Source organism: Oncorhynchus nerka, linkage group LG24 (assembly GCF_034236695.1).
Source record: "Oncorhynchus nerka isolate Pitt River linkage group LG24, Oner_Uvic_2.0, whole genome shotgun sequence".
Taxonomy (NCBI): domain Eukaryota; kingdom Metazoa; phylum Chordata; class Actinopteri; order Salmoniformes; family Salmonidae; genus Oncorhynchus; species Oncorhynchus nerka.
The window spans coordinates 58299866-58319244 of NC_088419.1; the positions used below are offsets into that span (position 1 = coordinate 58299866).

At 43.3% G+C, this 19379-nt stretch overlaps 1 protein-coding gene across 1 annotated transcript in view; it reads right to left on the reverse strand.

Annotated features, from left to right (window-relative positions):
• LOC115108285 (serine/threonine-protein kinase STK11-like) overlaps positions 1-19379 on the reverse strand; it is a 40666-nt gene that overhangs the window by 9836 nt on the left and 11451 nt on the right. The window contains exons 9-10 of the mRNA XM_029632436.2: positions 15463-15665; positions 594-885 (exon numbers count right to left, since the gene is read on the reverse strand). Coding sequence (XP_029488296.1) covers positions 638-885; positions 15463-15665 — 451 coding nt within the window. The 3' untranslated portion in view covers positions 594-637. The remainder of the gene's footprint in view (positions 1-593; positions 886-15462; positions 15666-19379) is intronic.

Sequence of the window (19379 nt, forward strand, 5' to 3'; positions counted from 1 at the left end):
CAGGTGCCTCGGGGGGAACACAGAGAGAGGAGGGGGAATGGGAAGAGAGAAGCCTAGAAAGCAGATTATGCTGTATCTCCCTCCCACGCAGTCCGCCCACACACTCATGCTCTCCATCCATACAGAGGAGAGCATCAGCGTCAGTCAGGGCTCTTCCAACCCCACCCCGTCCCTAGCACCATACGCTGCATCAACCAGCCCAATCCTGCCTCTCCAATAACCGAGCCTTCCTCCCCTCTCCTCTCCCTCCCTGGAGACGCCACTCTACTGTTCGGCTCCATAATTAGACTCCTCAGGCCTGTGTTTTTTTTAACCTTGAGAGCAGCTTGGAAGGCAATCAAGGCACACATGCGTAATTACACCAGGCAGACGTGTAGCCAGAATCTTACTTCCATTTGCTTTTTTGTATACAATTAGCTGTATGTTTCAGGAGGGGATCAAAGGAGTATGTCATCTCAGTTAAATTGATAAAAATGTTAGCTTACTTGGATTTAGTAGCATTATCATCTGAAGGTCACAGGGATGCCACAATGTCTAAACTACACCATATTGTACAGCTGTTAAACACTCCCCCAATGCCTCCTCCTACTCACCTGTCCAGTATATGTGTTCAGGGCTGGGGGTCCAGGGGCTGCCCTCATTGCTGCTTGCAGTTGGACAGCTTGCGGATGCGGCTGTAGGTGGACACTCCTTTGCGTGAGGGGTTGGAGGAGGAGGAGGAGGAGAGGCGTTCTGATCGAGACCTGGTCCTGCTGGTGGTTGGGTAGTGGTCCTGGTCTGTCTCCGTGCCGTTCACACATAGGGTCCTGAGCCCCAGCCCCAGCCCCGGCCCCACACAACCCCCCTGGTGCCCGTTCTGCTCCAGCCCATCCTCATGCACCCGACCTGGGGAGAGAACACAGAGACGAGAATTAGAGGTTGCAAGTCAGTGGTCTAAGCTGACTCAGGGAAACATACGCTGTCAGCCATCAGGTTTGACTCCTGGTGGAAGTCAGCTTTATGCACAGATCTGGGATCAGCTTACTCCCCCCAAACCATTAGGTGGAAATAAAAAAATGCCCTTAAATCATTGTCAGATAAGTATCTAGGAGGACGTTTCTCCTCCACACTGTTAGTAACAGGTCAGAGTGACCCGAGATAAATGGGGGAGGTGAGCACTGAGCAGCCTTGAAGAAAGCTTGTAGACTGGCAAAAACTGTTGGGAGACCTTTATTAAATGTAAGCATATTTTTACTCTGTTCAGCAGTTTGCATTTTTACAAAAGAGACTGTTCAGGGTCGCTCCCAATATAATTTTATTAGCAAATGTAGCATATAAATAAAACACTACATGACAAGAATAGCACATTCGCACATATCCCAGAAAATGCCAAATGTCTCACCTAAAGAGAATACATTTACTAAATAATGCTAAAGCGTTTCATGCCATTTCTGTGGACACAAACCCAAAACAGCCTGCTTTATTTAAGATGCAGTTCTTCTAAAGTTGCAAAAGTCTTGCAAAACTAAGGTGAGGTGGGCTTTAGCTTAAGTAGTGACTGAGCACATTTGGGTCCGCTTGCGAAATCAAATCCTTCAGACACGAACAGTATTCTCACCAGTCCTGTTTTTCAGTCCAAGACTGTGCTTCTATGTCCGGGAGTTGAGTTAGGGCTGTTGCGGTGACAGTATTGCCACCACACCGGGAGTCATGACTGCAGTCAAAAACCACGTGACTCAAGAATGTGTTGGTAGTAGGCCTATTAAATTCACTAATGAACTTCAGGTTACTAATGGCCTGACACTCAGGGCTCTATTGTCCCTCTAACCACTCTGACGTTAATGCAAATGCAATCTAGAATCACATCAAACACTTATCAAAACAGTATCATGCTTCTTTTTTTTTTTAACTCACCACTAGGCTACATTTTGTTACATCTGTGATTATCAATTTGAAGAAAGAAGTTCAACAGGTTGGATCTGAATGGAAAACATGGTTGTTGTAGATGTTGTTTCAAAGCCAAACACAATGAAATGGACAGCGCTTTCTACGGTGATGATTCATTCAACAGGCCTTCAATTAAGACATTGCATGTAGAACACCCATACGAATATCAGGGCTTATGCACATGCCTATATATGAGCCCAAGCCCGAAAGAAAAAACAGAATTAAAAATGATTGCGCTGTTATACAATACATAGCCTACCACATGTTACGCAGTGGCGGTCAGTGTCGTTTAAAGATAAGTGAGGACAAATGTTTTTTCATGAGCATGGCCTTATTTCTATTACAGCATATTGGATGACTGTCATTCATATTCCATTCACCCAGTTCAATGTAACATGGATAGGTTTAGGCTACTACAAGATACTCAAATTCTCCCTATACCCATCATGAGGTTGCCACAACCGAGCCTATGAATGAAAGTTTACAACGTAGGAACACGCACACCAGGTCGATAGAGAAATATGGAGGTCACACAGTGACAGACAGTTACACATTATATACTGCCTTGCACAATCTTGCCTGCATCTAGCTTGCAAATTCATTTCGATTGGACAAATTCAGGCATTTTCATCCCGTTTTGTTTACTTCCGTTTAAGAAACATTTTTCAACAGAATCGGTGGATGAATACACCCCTGATCATAGCAGCCACGTTGTATTCACTCTGCACTCTTCTCCTCTCACCTTTTCTCTTCATGTGTGGACAACACGTCAGCTGTATGTGACCAGGCAAAAAAAAAAAAAAAAAACACCTTTCCAAACAGAACCGCTACACAGCCTACATCAACGTTAGTGTACAGTCAGTAAGCAGTTACACCAGCGGGCCTCGTGGCAATATATTTGTAATAACAAAAGCTTACATTGTGTTGGAAGGTCAAACCCAGTGAGCTAACATACACCCTGCTCAAACAGAGGGATTCCTTCAGTAGGCTAAACTACCTAGCTGCATTTGCTAGCTAAGTAACGTTAAGTGAAACTGAAAAAGAAATGAAATCTCTATTTCCCTCTTGCTTCTTCCTCATTTTTGTAAGGAATTCAATTTGTTCAACTATGGTCTTTCCCTCTGAGTCAAATACTCACCACATTTTATACACTGCAGTGCTAGCTACCTGTAGCTTATGCTTTCAGTATTAGATTAATTATCTGATCCTTTGATTGGGTGGACAACATTTCAGTTCATGCTGCAAGTGCTCTGATAGGTGGGTGTAATTTCTCCAGAAGTTGTCATAATTATTGTGTAAGTCTATGGAAGTGGGTGAGAACCATGAGCCTCCTAGGTTTTGTATTGAAAAACAAATGATAGTCCCACTAAGAGCAAACCAGAAGGGATGCGTATCGCTGCAGAATGCTGTGGTAGACATGCTGGTTAAGTGTGCCTTGAATTCTAAATAAAATCACAGACCGAGTGTCACCAGCAAAGCGCCTCCACACCTCCTCCATGCTTCACGGTGGGAACCACACATGCAGAGAACATACGTTCACCTACTCTGCGTCTCAAAGACAGCGGTTGGAACCAAAAATCGCAAATTCGGACTCAGCCAAAAAAAAAAAAAGACTTGTGTTTCTTGGCGCAAGCCTCTTCTTCTGATTGGTATCTTTTTGTAGCGGCCTCTTTGCAGAAATTTGACCATGAAGGCCTGATTCATGCAGTTGATGTAGAGACGTGTCTAAAATATATCCACATAATTTCCCTCCTCATGATGCCATCCATTTTGTAAAGTTCACCAGTCCCTTCTGCAGAAAAGCACCCCCACAACATGGTGCTGCCACACCCATGCTTCACAGTTGGGATAGTGTTCTTCAGCTTACAATCCTCACCCATTTTCCTCCCAACATAACAATGGTCCTTATGGCCAAACAGACCAGAGGACATTTCTACAAAAAGCGCAATCTTTGTCCCCATGTGCAGTTGCAAACAATAGTCTGGCTTTTTTATGGCGGTTTTGGCGCAGTGGCTTCTTCCTTGCTGAGCAGCCTTTCAGGTTGTCAATATAGAACTTGTTTTACTGTGGATATAGATACTTTTGTACCCGTTTCCTCCAGCATCTTCACAAGGTCCTTTGCTGTTGTTCTGGGATTGGCACATTTCGCACCAATGTACGTTCATCTCTAGGAGGCAGAACGCGTCTCCTTCGTGAGCGGTATGACGGCTGCATGGTCCCATGGTGTTTATACTTGCGTACTATTGTTTGTACAGATGAACGTGGTACCTTCAGGCGCTTGGAAATTGCTCCCAAGGATGAACCAAACACGATTTTTTTTCGGTGAATTATAAGTGAAATAATCTGTCTAAACACATTTTTGGAAGAATGACTTGTGTCATGCAAAGTAAGTGTCCTAAACAAACTGCCAAAACTATAGTTTGTTAAGAAATTGGTGGAATGGTTGAAAAATGAGTTTAAATTGACTCCAACCTCAACTGTATGTATAGATAGAAAGATCACATGTACATAAGTATTCAGACCCTTTACTCAGTACTTTGTTGATGCAACTTTGGCAGCGACTACAGCCTAGAGTCTCTTGGGTATGACGCTACAAGCTTAGCACACCTGTATTTGGAGAGTTCCTCCCAATCTTGTCTGCAGATCCTCTTCGAGCACTGTCAAGTTGGTTGGAGAACGTTGCTGCACAGCTATTTTCAGGTCTCTCCAGAGATATTAGATCGAGTTCATGTCCAGGCTCTGGCTGGGCCACTCAAGGACATTCAGAGACTTGTCCCAAAGTCACTCCTGCATTGTCTGGGCTGTGTGCTTAGGGTCGTTGTCCTGTTGGAAGGTGAACCTTCACCCCAGTTGGAGGTCCTGAGCGCTTTGGAGCAGGTTTTCATCAAGGATCTCTGTACTTTGCTCCGTTCATCTTTCTCTCGATCCTGACTGGTATACCAGTCCCTACTGCTGAAAAAAAAAATAACACAGCATGATGCTGCCACCACCATGCTTTAACGTAGGTTTCCTCCAGATGTGACGCTTGGCATTCAGGCCAAATAGTTCAATCTAGATTTCAACAGACCAGAGAATCTTGTTTCTCATGGTCTGTGTCCTTGACGTGCCTTTTGGCAAACTCCAAGCGGGCTGTCATGTTCTTTTTACTCTAGTGTGGCTTACGTCTGGCCACTCTACCATAAAGGCCTGATTGGTGGAGTGCTGCAGAGATGGTTGTCCTTCTGGAAGATTCTCCCATCTCCTTAGAGGAACTCTAGAGCTCTGTCAGAGTGACCATTCGGTTCTTGGTCACCTCCCTGACCAAGGCCCTTCTTCCCAGATTGCCTAGTTCGGATGTGTGTACAGAACTTGTCAACTTAAATAGACTGTCATAAGGTAAGAAATGTTTGCTGCCATCTTAGATGATGCAAATACTCGTGTTTCTTGTCTGAACTGGTTTCGCTTCATTATAGAGAGCAGAACATGACAAATCTCAGTGATATGTTGCTCCAGGAACCAAGATAAAGTGTGCAACAGGTTAGTAAAACACACAAGTTGAAAAAGGAAACTAAATTTTCTCAAAGCAAACTACATGACATTAATAATCATTAATCATGACCTTTCATGAATGGGGTGATGAAGTCACCCTGATTTATGCACACAAGTTCACCAGGCAAAAGATGACTAAAACCCCGGTCATAACGACAATCATCACCATAATTAACCACAATTGACATCTGCACATTATTAGACTTGTTCAATCAGAAATCAAAGTGCTTCCGGTACTCTCAGTAATTGAACACCAGCTAAATGAAGTCTGACTGGGCCCTCGCTCTCCCGCTAAACCCCCTGTGAAGCTGTCGACACTGGGCTTACTGATTAGCCTGGGCCATAAATATGTAATCAAAGGCAGCACAGCGACACCAGGCTCGCTCTCATTAACCTCCCCCTCACAGCACCTCTCCTCCCCTTTACTCCAACAATGGCTAACCTGTGAAGACCTGTGCCTGTCACCCCCTTTCTGACAACAGCAAAGGTGACAAAAGAACAGGTAGAATCATAGTGTCAGAGCATAAAGAGAGGGAGGAGAGAGAGAGGCGGAGGAAGGGGGGGATATAAAGTGCAAGTGACTTAACGAACTGCAGTAGGATGACTCACCTAGTTGCCATGGCAACTTAAACACTCGCTACTCTCTAATCGGCGATTTTGAACTGCTGCTCATGGAGCCGGCGAGCGGAGAGAGGGGGGTGTTTATGTTTCCGGAAATAATTGAAATACGTGGTGGTGTGTGTGAGTATGCACAAAATGAGCACAAGGCTGACGCCGGGGTCACAAACTAGGACGTTTGACGTCAAATACACCCCAGGCCATACATACACCTCCCTCTCTTTCTCTAAAACACCTCACCTCTCTAATGCAGTCAAGCTGTGCTCCCTCTATAATGGGTTGCATTGTTGCACAGTATGAGTGGGTGCTGCTGGGGTGGTTTCTATGCACTAAATGAGTAGCAACCATGTACTACGCATCCCTACACACATACAAATCCTTTAGGAGTTCTTAAATTGCTTAAGAATGCTTCAACGGTAAGAGGAATAGAGAGAGAAAGAGAGAGAGAGAGAATACAGAAGTGAGTGGTGTGCAGTATAGGAGGCTCAGACTGGGGGCAAGAAAAAAAAAACTGACTACTACTATATGACAGATACAAATTCTAATGAACATTTCTATCACACCGTTGTTCCCCTACACACTCACACGGTTGTTCACCTTTCTCGCAAATCAGCCTCCCAACAGGCATTGCCCGCTGTGATTCCGGTTATTTTAAAGCCCTATTTTCCAAATTTAAACAGCTCCAGCATGTCAGAGAGCAAACAGACTCCGATGAGTGAGGGGAAATAATTTTAAAAAAATGTTTTAAATCTGATACCCATTTTGGGGGGGACAAACTTACCGATACTGACATATCTGCTGATATTCTATTTTATGTCAGAGAAATTAAAAAGTGTATGTTTTCCACACGGAATTCTTATAAATTGCCATCCAAAACCAGCAATTGTCCAATAAATATGCTTCAAATGTTGATTTCTTACATTGTGAAATTAATAACATGAGAATGACTGCAAGTGTTCAGATAAGCATAAGATTCCCTTTTTTCATCCTATTTATTAAATATTGGTTATCGGTGGATTTATCGTCCGATACCGTTATGGGAAGTAAAAGGCCAATATTGGCAGATTATATCGGTGAACCGATATATCGGTCGGACTCTTAAGGGTAGTGGGTATAATTTCGCAAAATATCCTCCACAGGACACCCAAGAGGAAGCAATGGTGAATCAAATCAAAAAATACAAATAAATATTTTTGTGCTTCCCTTTAAAGAGGAGAGTAGGGAATAAAATGTACTCTGAACATAAACAAGATTCCGGTTTAAATTGACTTAACTTTAATTGGCAACACACAATGCACAAGAAGCCAAGGCAGACAAATCACTTCATAAAAGACTGCCAGGAAATAGTGAATTGAAAGGAAAAAAATGAAAAGAATGATGGATACTCTCTCTGCATGCTGTCCTCATGTAATTGGTTATGGACCGATTGGAAACATTACCACAGTTCAAACAAGCCCATAAATGTCTATTGTGGAAAGATAAATAATGTAATCTCCTTGAAAACCAATATAATTTTTAAAAAAGCTAATGAAAACAATTTCCATCCCTTCTTATCTCTAAGACAGAATGGCTAGGAATGGCTGATTTAGTGTTTTGAACTTCACAGTGGTTATAAGAGAGGAGGCGATTTGTCCAATCTTCTATATTATGACTCAGGTAGGCGAATCACTGCAGTCAATAGGAAAAAGTAAAACATTAACCCAAAACTAACCCATACTAGAATGAGTCATTAAAAACAGGCAAATAGCTGTGTGGTCTTATCACGGCATCTATCAAATGTGCTGCTATCAGTTAACAAATCAGAACACAGGAACAATCCGATTTCAGATTAGATTCCTAGAAGCCATACAATCTAATCTTCCCCGTTTCCATCTTATCTTTTGATATAATATGCCTGATGGGCTTTTTGTATTAATTCGATACTGGATCCCTGTCGCTTTGAGTGAAACGCATAGTTGCTATAGCCTTGAAATACATAGTGTGTAATGTATCCTACATCACAGCCGGTGCCTAGGGCTTTAACAGTGGGCCAAGAATGACTATACCGTGTCTCTAACCGGACCCACGACACCAACAGCATGCAGTAATTAGCAGAGGTAGGCGAGGACTTATTGAGCGCTTCTAGCACCTTATGTTACAACATTTGTACAAGACAGCAAATATAAGTCTACCTTCAGGCATTAGCTACTGCTATACTATATTACTATGACAAACTGTTAGAATGTGAGAAATGACCAATGCTAAACCAATGTCCTCAATGCAAAAGGGAAATATATCAATAATCCATATAAATATGTGCACATCACAGAAAGAGAGAAAAAGAGTTCTACTAAGGACAGTGGAAATGAACCCAACAACCAAGTCCATGGACATTCTCAGAGCATGAGGTACTCAACTTCATCTGCTCCCTCCTCTTCCAGACTCCTCTCAGCGATGACCTTGTCCAATCACTAATCTCAGCCGGGGCAAAGTGACTTACTGGTCCATAGTAGCAGCCAGCCCACACTCACTGGGCTGATACAATTACAGATAGACTGACCAGCTCTTCCGGAGAGACGGATGGACTCACTCACTCGACAATATATAGATAACACCTGGGACAATTCAATATCCTCCTGAGGACAGATCTGGGATGATCATCTAATCCAGGGCTCTCCAAACCTGTCCCCGAAGAGCTACCATCCTGTAGGTCTTCGATCAAACCCTAATCTACCCATCCTTACCTAATAATTACCTGGTTGACAAGCTGAATCGGGATAGTTAAAACAGGGGTTGGAGCAAAAGTAAAAATACAGGTGGATTGCTCTCCAGGAACAGGGATGGAGAGCCCTGTTCTAATCAAATAACGGTGACAGAGGGGATGGCATCGATTTGGAGGTGGAGGGTCCTTCATGGTGTGGGGCGGTGTGTTACAGCGTCATCGGACTGAGCTTTTTTTTCTTGTGTAAATATTTGTATGAACATAACATGTTAAATTTGCTGAAAATAAATGCTGTTGACAGTAAGAGGATATATATATATATATATATATATATATATATATATATATATATATATATATAACTCAGCAAAAAAAAAAAAATCCTCTCACCGTCAACTGCATTTATTTTCAGCAAACTTAACATGTGTAAATATTTGTATGAACATAACAAGATCAAACAACAGGCATAAACGGAACAAGTCACACAGACATGTGACTGGGGGGGGTTCAAAATCAAAAGTAACAGTCAGTATTTGGTGTGGCCACCAGCTGCATTAAGTACTGCAGTGCATCTCCTCCTCATGGACTGCACCAGATTCGTCAGTTCTTTCTGTGATATGTTACCCCACTCTTCCACCAAGGCACCTGCAAGTTCACAGACATGTCTGGGGGGGTGAAATGGCCCAAGCCCTCACCCTCCAATCCAACAGGTCCCAGACCTGAGATCCAGGCTCTTCACTGGCCATGGCAGAACACTGACATTCCTGTCTTGCAGGAAATCACACACAGAACGAGCAGTATGGCTGGTGGCATTGTCATGCTGGAGGGTCATGTCAGGATGAGCCTGCGGGAAGGGTACCACATGAGGGAGGAGGATGTCTTCCCTGTAACGCACAGCATTGAGATTGCCTGCAATGACAACAAGCTCAGTCCGATGATGCTGTGACACACCGCCCCAGACCATGACGGACCCTCCACCTCCAAATCGATCCCACTCCAGAGTACAGGCCTCGGTGTAACGCTCATTCCTTCGATGATAAACACAAATCTGACCATCACCCCTGGTGAGACAATTCTGCAACTCGTCAGTGAAGAGAACTTTTTGCCAGTCCTGTCTGGTCCAGCGGCAGTGGGTTTGTGCCCATAACCGACGTTGTTGCCGGTGATGTCTGGTGAGGACCTGCCTTACAACAGGCTTACAAGCCCTCAGTCCAGCCTCTCTCAAGCATGGGAAGCAGTGTTTAAACCCTTTACAATAAATATCTGTGAAGTTACTTGGATTTTAAGAATTATCTTTGAAAGGACAGGGTCCTGAAAAAGGGACGTTTCTTTATTTGATGGGTTTAAAAAATAAAAATAAAAAATCTCCCATCGTTTCAAATGACCGAAAAGAGCTTCTAGACATCAAAACAGTGATTACTAAACTCGTCAGATGTGGTATGGTTTGCAAACTATCACAGATTACAAAGGGAAACAGAGCCGCGAGCTTCCCAGTGACACAAGCCTACCAGACTAACGAAATGCCTTCTATACATGCTTCAAGGCCAGCAACACTGAACCATGCATGAGAGCACCAGCTGTTCCGGATGACTGTGTGATCACTCTCTCCATAGCCGATGTGAATAAGTCCTTTAAACAAGTTAACATTCACAAGGCCGCAGGGTCAGACAGATTACCAGGATGGGTATTCCGAGCATGCGCTGACCAACTGGCAAGTGTCTTGACATTTTCAACCTAACCCTGACCTGGTCTGTAATACCTACATGTTTCAAGCAGACCACCATAGTCCCCGTGCCCAAGAACACTGTCTAAATTACTAATCACCTGTAGCAATCCCATCTACAGTCATGAAATGCTTTGAAAGGATGGTCATGGCCCATATCAACACCATCATCCCAGACACCCTGGACCCACTCGAATTCGCATACCTACCCAACAGATCCACAGATGACGCCATCTCTATCGTACGCCACACTGCCCATTCCCACCTGGACAAAAATAACACCTACATGTGAATGCTGTTCATTGACTACAGCTCAGCGTTCAACACCATAGTGCCCTCCAAGCTCACTAATAAGGACCCTGGGATTAAACTCCCTCTGCAATTGGATAATAGAATTTGACAGGATGCTGAGGCTAGGCAACAACACATTCGCAGTGCTGACCCTCAAACCCAATCAATCACCTAACCTCAGGGTCGTGTGCTTAGCCCCCTCCTGCAGTCCCTGTTTGCCCACGACTGTGTGGCCGCACATGACTCCAACACCATCATTAACTTTGCTGACAACACAACGGGAGTAGAACTGATCACTGACGATGATGAGACAGCCTACAGGGAGGTCAGAGACCTGGCAGTGTGATGCCAGAACAACAACCTCTCCCTCAACACCAGCAAGACAAAATTAGCTTATTGTGGACTACAGGAAACAAAAGGCAAAACACACCCCCATTTACATCGACAGGACAATAATGGAAACGATCAAGAGCTTCAAGTTCCCCCGTGTTCACATCACGAAGGACCAATCATGGCCCAAACACACCAACACAGTCGTAAAGAGGGCACAACAATGCCTCTTCCCCCTCAGGAGGCTGAAAAGATTTGTCATGGGCCCTCGAATCCTCAAAAGTTATACAACTGCACCATTAATAGCATCTTGAATGGCTGCATCAGCGCTTGGTATGGCAACTGCTCGGCATCCGACAGCAAGGTGCTAGAGGGTAATGCGTATGGCCCAGTACATCACTGGGGCCGAACTCCCTGCCATCCAGGACCTCTATAGGAAGCAGTGTCAGAAGAAGCCCTAAAAATGGTCAAAGTCAGTCTGTTCTCTCTGCTACTGCACAGCAAGTGGTACCGGAGCGCCAAGTCTGGTACAAAAAGGCTTCTACCCCAAAGCCATAAGACTGCTGAACAGTTAACCAAATGGCTACCCGGACTTTCTGCTTTTCACCCCTTACCTACATAGTACTTCAACTTTTTTTTTCATAACTCCACAAAACATTGACATTTGTGTCATGGTGTGGGTCCTTAGTAGGTCGTAGTGCAGTGCACAATGTCAGCAGCATTCCCTTGGCTCCACCAGACCTGGCGGTCTCCTCTCCTGCACTAGATAAGCATCTGGCTACTGGTTACATCAGATTATTATGAAAGAGAAATGGGAGGATGAGGAAAAAACAAATGGAGACAGAACAGAACGAAATCCACAGACAATCACCTCCCATTACCATCTAGTCTACCCAGAGATGACTAATTACTAAATCAGGCTGGAGAGAAGCCACTTCCTCCCCTGTGTGTGTCTGTGGATTTGTGACAAGAACAAAAGGTGGCAGAGAGAGAGAGAAAGAGGTCCTCCTTTTTCTGTAGTCCACAATCATCTCTTTAGTCTTGGTTACGTTGAGGAATAGGTTGTTATTCTGGAATCCCGGCCAGGTCTCTGACCTCCTCCCTATAGGCTGTCTCGTCGTTGATCAGGCTGTTGTGTCGTCTGCAAACTTAATGATGGTGTTGGAGTCGTGCCTGGCCATGCAGTCGTGGGTGAACAGGGAGTACAGGAGGGGACTGAGCACGCACCCCTGGGGGGCTCCAGTGTTGAGGATCAGCGTGGCAGATGTGTTGCTACCTACCCGCACCACCTGGGGACGGCCCGTCAGGAAGTCCAGGATCCAGTTGCAGAGGGAGGTGTTTAGTCCCAGGATCCTTAGCTTAGATATGAGCTTTGAGGGCACTATGGTGTTGAACGCTGAGCTGTAGTCAATGAATAGCATTCTCATGTAGGTGTTCCTTTTGTCCAGGTGGGAAAGGACAGTGTGGAGTGCAATAGAGATCGTCTGTGGATCTGTTTGGGCGGTATGCAAATTGGAGTGGGTCTAGGGTTTCTGGGATAATGGTGTTGATGTGAGCCATTACCAGCCTTTCAAAGCACTTCATGGCTACGGACATGAGTGCTACTTTGTGTTCTTGGGCACAGGGACTATGGTGGTCTGCTTGAAACATGTTGGTATTATAGACTCAATCAGGGACATGTTTAAAATGTCAGTGAAGACACCTGCCAGTTGGTCAGCACATGCCCGGAGCACACATCCTGGTAATCCATCTGGCCCCGCAGCCTTGTGTATGTTGACCTGTTTAAAAGGTCTTACTCACGTCGGCTACGGAGAGCGTGAACACAGTCATCAGGAACAGCTGATGCTCTCATGCCTCAGTGTTGCTTGCCTTGAAACGAGCATATTAGTGACTTAGCTCGTCTGGCAGGCTCATGTCACTAGACAGCTTGCGGCTGTGCTTCCCTTTGTAGTATGTAATAGTTTGCAAGCCCTGCCTCATAAGACAAGTGTCGGAGCCGGTGTAATACGATTCAATCTTAGCTCTATATTGACGCTTTGCCTGTTTGATGGTTTGTCGCAGGGCATAGCAGGATTTCTTGTAAGCTCCCGGGTTAGAGTCCCACACCTTGAAAGCGACAGCTCTGCCCTTTAGCTCAGTGCGAATGTTGCCTGTAATCCATGGCTTCTGGTTGGGGTATGTACGTACAGTCACTGTGGGGACGACGTCCTCGATGCACTTACTGCTTCATCTGACCACTTTTTTATAGACCGAGTCACTGGTGCTTCCTGCTTTAATTTTTGCTTGTAAGCCGGAATCAGGAGGATAGAGTTGTGGTAGGATTTACCAAATGGAGGGCGAGGGAGAGCTTTGTACACGTCTCTGTGTGTGGAGTACAGGTGATCTAGAATTTTTTTCCCTCTGCTTGCACATTTAACATGTTGATAGAAATTTGGTATAACTGATTTAAGTTTTCCCACATTAAAGTCTCCGGGCCACTAGGATCGCCGCCTCTGGGTGAGTGGTTTCCGGTTTGCTTATTTCCTTATACAGCGGACTGAGTGCGGTCTTAGTGCCAGCATCTGTCTGTGGTGGTAAATAAACAGCCACGAAAAGTATAGCTGAAAACTCTAGGCAAGTAGCGTGGCCAGCAATCTATTTCAGGCGAGCAAAATCTAGACTTCCTCAGATTTCATGCACCAGCTGTTGTTTACAAATATGCACCCCCCCCCCTCGTCTTAGGACATCTACTTTGTGCATGACACAAGTCATTTTTCCAACAATTGTTTACAGACAGATTATTACACTTATAATTCACTGTATTACAATTCCAGTGGGTCAGAAGTTTACATACATTAAGTTGACTGTGCCTTTAAACAGCTTGGAAAATTCAAGAAAATTATGTCATGGCTTTAGAATCTTCTGATATCCTAATTGACATCATTTGAGTCAATTGGAGGTGTACCTGTGGATGTATTTCAAGGCCTACCTTCAAACTCAGTGCCTCTTTGCTTGACATTATGGGAAAATCAAAAGAAATCAGGACTTCAGGAAAAAAAACATTGTAGACCTCCACGAGTCTGGTTCATCCTTGGGAGCAATTTCCAAATGCCTGAAGGTACCATGTTCATCTGTACAAACAATAGTATGCAAGTATAAACACCATTGGACCACGCAGCCGTCATACCGCTCAGGAAGGAGACGTGTTCTGTCTCCTAGAGATGAACGTACTTTAGTGCAAAAAATGCAAATCAATCCCAGAACAACAGCAAAGCACCTTGTGAAGATACTGGAGGAAACGGGTACAAAAGTATCTATATCCACAGTAAAAACAAGTCCTATAATCGACATAACCTGAAAGGCTGCTCAGCAAGGAAGAAGCCACTGCTCCAAAACCACCATAAAAAAACCCAGATTACGGTTTGCAACTGCACATGGGGACAAAGATCGCATTTTTTGGAGAAATGTCCTCTGGTCTGATGAAACAAAAATAGAACTGTTTGGCCATAATGACCATTGTTATGTTTGGAGGAAAAAGGGAGGCGCTTGCAAGCCGAAGAACACCATCCCAACCGTGAAGCACGGGGGTGGCAGCATCATGTTGTGGGGATGCTTTGCTGCAGGAGACTGTTGCACTTCACAAAATAGATGGCGTCATGAGGAAAGAAAATGTGGATTTATTGAAGCAACATCTCAAGACATCGGTCAGGAAGTTAAAGCTTGGTTGCAAATGGGTCCTCCAAATGGACAATGACCCCAAGCATACTTCCAAAGTTCTTAAGGACAAGTTAGTCAAGGTATTGGAGTGGCCATCACAAAGCCCTGACCTCATCCTATAGAAAATTTGTGGGCAGAACTGAAAAAGCGTGTGCGAGCAAGGGGGCTTACAAACCTGACTCAGTTACACCAGCTCTGTTAGGAGGAAATTCACCCAACTTATTTCGGGAAGCTTGTGGAAGACTACCAAAAACATTTGACCCAAGTTAAACAATTTAAAGGCAATGCTACCAAATACTATTTGAGTGCATGTAAACCTCTGACCCACTGGGAATGTGATGAAAGAAATAAAAGCTGGAAAATCTAGGATTAGATGTCAGGAATTGTGAAAAACTGGTGTATGTAAACTTCCCGACTTCAACTGTAGATGTTTATATTCTCATGGATGTAATACACAGTTGACACTATTGTCCAGGGAACACTTTACTTGAAGCCTCCACCAACATAATGCTGTTGTAACAATAACATACTGTATTTATGTTGTTTGTACCTTATCTGCCTACCAGCTGTAAAGTTCAGAAATCAAAGATTCTTCTCCATTTCTCTATCGCTCCACCTCTCCATCGATCTCTATCCCTCCGCCTCTCACCTGTCATAGTGAAACCCTGAGAGTAGATGATCTCTCCGTCTCCGTAGAAGAGTTCGTCGTCATCCTCGTCGTCCTGGTCGGCATAGCCGTGCAGGTGCTCCAGGTAGGGCAGTACGGTCATGCTACGCCACGCGTCCTTCCGATCAGCACTAGGGGGCATGGGCACCAGAGGCTCCGTTGCAGGGTGTTTCTTCCTTACCCAGCTGAAACCACAGAACATTGGTTACAGAATAAAAAATTCCAGAAACTTAAAATAAGATAAAATAAAGATTGTGGGCCCCTACCTCATTTTTGGGGGTGACATATGCCTTTCAGTTTGGACCCATCAAGCTTATTCTTTGTTTGTGCAGCTAATTTAGCATTTATTTAGCTAGGTGAGTCAGTTGAGAACCAATTCTTAATAATGCTCGAGATGCCCAAGGCAAAAAAACTCAGTGACACCTTATTTGCTTAAAGGGATACTTTGGGATTTTAGCCATTAGACCCTTTATCTACTTAACCAGAGTCAGATTAACTTGTGGATAAAATGTGTATCTCTGTGTCCAGTATGTTAGAGGTAGTTTCCCCGAGACAATGCTAAATAGAGTTAGCACAATGACTGTAAGTCTATGGGTATCTGCTTCAAGTCATTGCGCTAATGCTTGTTAGCAACTTCCTTCAAACATCGGACTCAGGGGAAGTAGATAAAGCACCCCATTTTCAAAATCCCGAAGTATCCCCTTAAACAAGAGGATTTGCTTATGGAAACATCACAATAAAGTGCCTTTAGAAAGTATTAACATCCCTTTACTTTTTTCTCCCAAGAAATGTGTTACAACCGGAATTTAAAATGTATTCAATTGAGATTGTGCGTTACTGGCCTCACACAACCCCACAACCCCATAATGTCAAAGTGGAATAATGTTTTTTTTAATTTTTAATTTTAACAAATTAACTAAAAATGAAAAGTGGAAATGTCTCAAGTCAATAAGTATTCAACCCCTTTGTTATGGCAAGCCTAAATAAATTCAGGAGTAAAACTTTGCTTAAGTCACATAAGTTGCATGTGCAATAATAGTGTTTAACATGATTTTTGAATTACTTCCACATCCGTTTCCCCACACATATAGATAATTGTAAGGTCCCGCAGTTGAACAGTGGATTTCAACCAGTAAGACCAGGAAGGTTTTCCAATGCTCGTAAATGAGAACTTGTTCTCAACTACCCTACCTGATTAAATAAAGGTGAAATAAATAAATGGCTTGCAAAGTAAGACACCGATTGGTAGATGGGTAAACTTTTTAAAAGCAGACATTGAATATCCATGGTGAAGTTATTAAATACAATTTTGATGGTGTATCAATACGTCCAGTCACTACAAAGATACAGGCATCCTTCCTAACTCAGTTGCCGGAGAGGAAGGAAACCGCCCAGGGATTTCACGAGGCCAAAGCTGATTTTAAAACAGTTACAGAGTTTAATGGCTGTGATAGGAGAAAACTGAAGATGGATCAACAAAATTGTAGTTACTCAAGAATGCTAACCTAAATGACAGAGTGAAAAGAAGGAAGCCTGTACAGAATAAAGATATTCCAAAACATGCATCCTGTTTGCAATAAGGTACTAAAGTAAAACTGCAAAAAAAAATACTGAATACAAAGCGTTGTGTTTGGGGCAAATCCTACACATTTGAGTTGCTTACCAAGATGACTGTTGAATGTTCCACGTTCTAGTTTTGACTTAGAATTTCAAGCCGATTTTAATGGCACACTTGAAAATGCCTGTCTAGCAATGATCAACAACCAACTTGACGGAGCTTGAAGAATTTTAAAAAGAAGAATGTGCAAATATTGTACAATCCAGGTGTGCAAAGCTCTTAGAGACTTACCCAGAAAGACAAAGGTGATTCTAACATGCATTGCCTCAGTGTTGTGAATATTTATGTCAATTCGATATTTCCGTATTTTAAATTAAAAAACATGTTTTCACTTTGTCATTATGGAGTATTGTGTGTAGATGGGTGAATTCTAATTTGTAGAATCCATTTTGAATGCAACAAAATGGGGTATGAATGCGTTCTGAAGGCACTGTATATGTAACATCCTTGTTAAATGTGTGAAAGAAACTACTAAAGGGGGAATGTCCCAGGGCTCTGCAGCTGACATGTAGGGGAACATGGGGACAGGCTTTGACATCTCTATGACAAAGAGGCAAGCTTCTGTCATATACCACGTCATTAGGCAGTGTGTGTTCTCTCCAGACCGGGGTTCAAATACAATTTCAATTATTTTAAATACATTTCAAAGTAAGAATTTCTAGATTTTTTTCCTTTGAAGATACATTCTAATATTCCACTAATTGTATTTGGAAATACAGTTGGAAAGTATCGGCGTGTATTTGAAAATACTCAAATACACAGGCAAGTGTATTTTCAAATACAAATACTCCCTTGCATAAAAATCCAGGTCGGTTTGGTCCTAGAGTTTTGAAATAAAGTATTGGGAAATAAGTATTTGAAAATGGTTTCAAATAGCAGGCTGTTTATAAAATTGTTTTAAAAATACTCCTAATACAGATAGTTGATTCAGCACCACATTACTGGAAAATAATCAAATACATAGAGTAAGTATTTAAATAACAAATACTTAGATAATGTATTTGAAGCCAGGTCTGGTTCGCTTACTCATTTACACATCAAATAGCGTGCACACACACTAGGGTCTCCTAATTAGGGGGCATGGTGGAAACAGCTGCTCTCTCAAGAGCACCGGCCTTTCATGTGTTTCATATAAAAAAATTAAAAAGACACTCCCTGTCATCCATTACTATCATAGTAATTTGATATGCAAATACTCAACTCCTGTACTGAAGTACAGTACAGAGATAGAGAGAGACTTGTTAGTGTGAAAAGCCTACTCCCAAGCCAGCTTCAAAGCCAAATCTCCAGTGTCCTCACATTGGGCTAACTACTAGTAATGGGGGGTTCCCTCGTCTCTCTGCAGCAGACATATGGTGAGCAATATGTTTGGAACACCAAATTGCAATAAAATCACAATACAGTATCGGGATGATATCGTATGGCGAAGTCCCTAGAAATTCCCAGCCCTAGTAAATACAGGACAACAAAGTAGTCTTTGCAGCCAGGCATGATTTGCTCTGAAGTGGGCAGACTATAAGTGTGGATTGAGGACAACAGAAGCAGAGCCGCAATGCACAACAATAGAGCGATGTGTCATGACAACTGACCAAGGATTTCTTTGTCATTTGCACTGCAGTATGTGTCACCACTAAATCTCCTGCATGTCATGAAACAGAATCACCTTGACAGGGCTCATATTTTAGGAGACAGATGTCCCACGTCCCCTTCCTCCTATTGCTAGAAATAGTAAAGAGCTAAGCAACACACGATGTAACAGGCAGCTTCCTTTCTGAGAGGAGTGAGTAATGGTAGAGAGGCCTGTGGAGACCTTGGCCTTTTGTTTCGTAACACATGGAGCATCAGTGACGACAGCCTTGCCATGGGGCCACAGAGGTAGGTGTATGTGCGCACAGTACGAGTGCTTGTGTGGGTGCATGCGTTTTCTGTACATTGTGACGTGGGATTGAGTGTGTTGTGTGTACAACTCTTTTACGTTCAATCTACACCTCCGTCGAAAATCTTCTCCAGCTTTTCCATGATTATAACAGGACACACTCCCACTCACTGCTATTTGCTGATCAAGTGCTGCAGCCATTCTCCTCCACCTCCGCTCACTAGTTATATAAAGAAGGCTAACCAATGGAATAAGCAGTTACTTAAAGCAACTGATATACGTATACTGAACAAAAATATAAAATGCAAAAGTGTTGGTCCCATGGGTCATGAGCTGAAATAAAAGATCACAGAAATGTTCCATACAACATTCCACAGGCCACAATCAACAGCCTGATCAACTCTA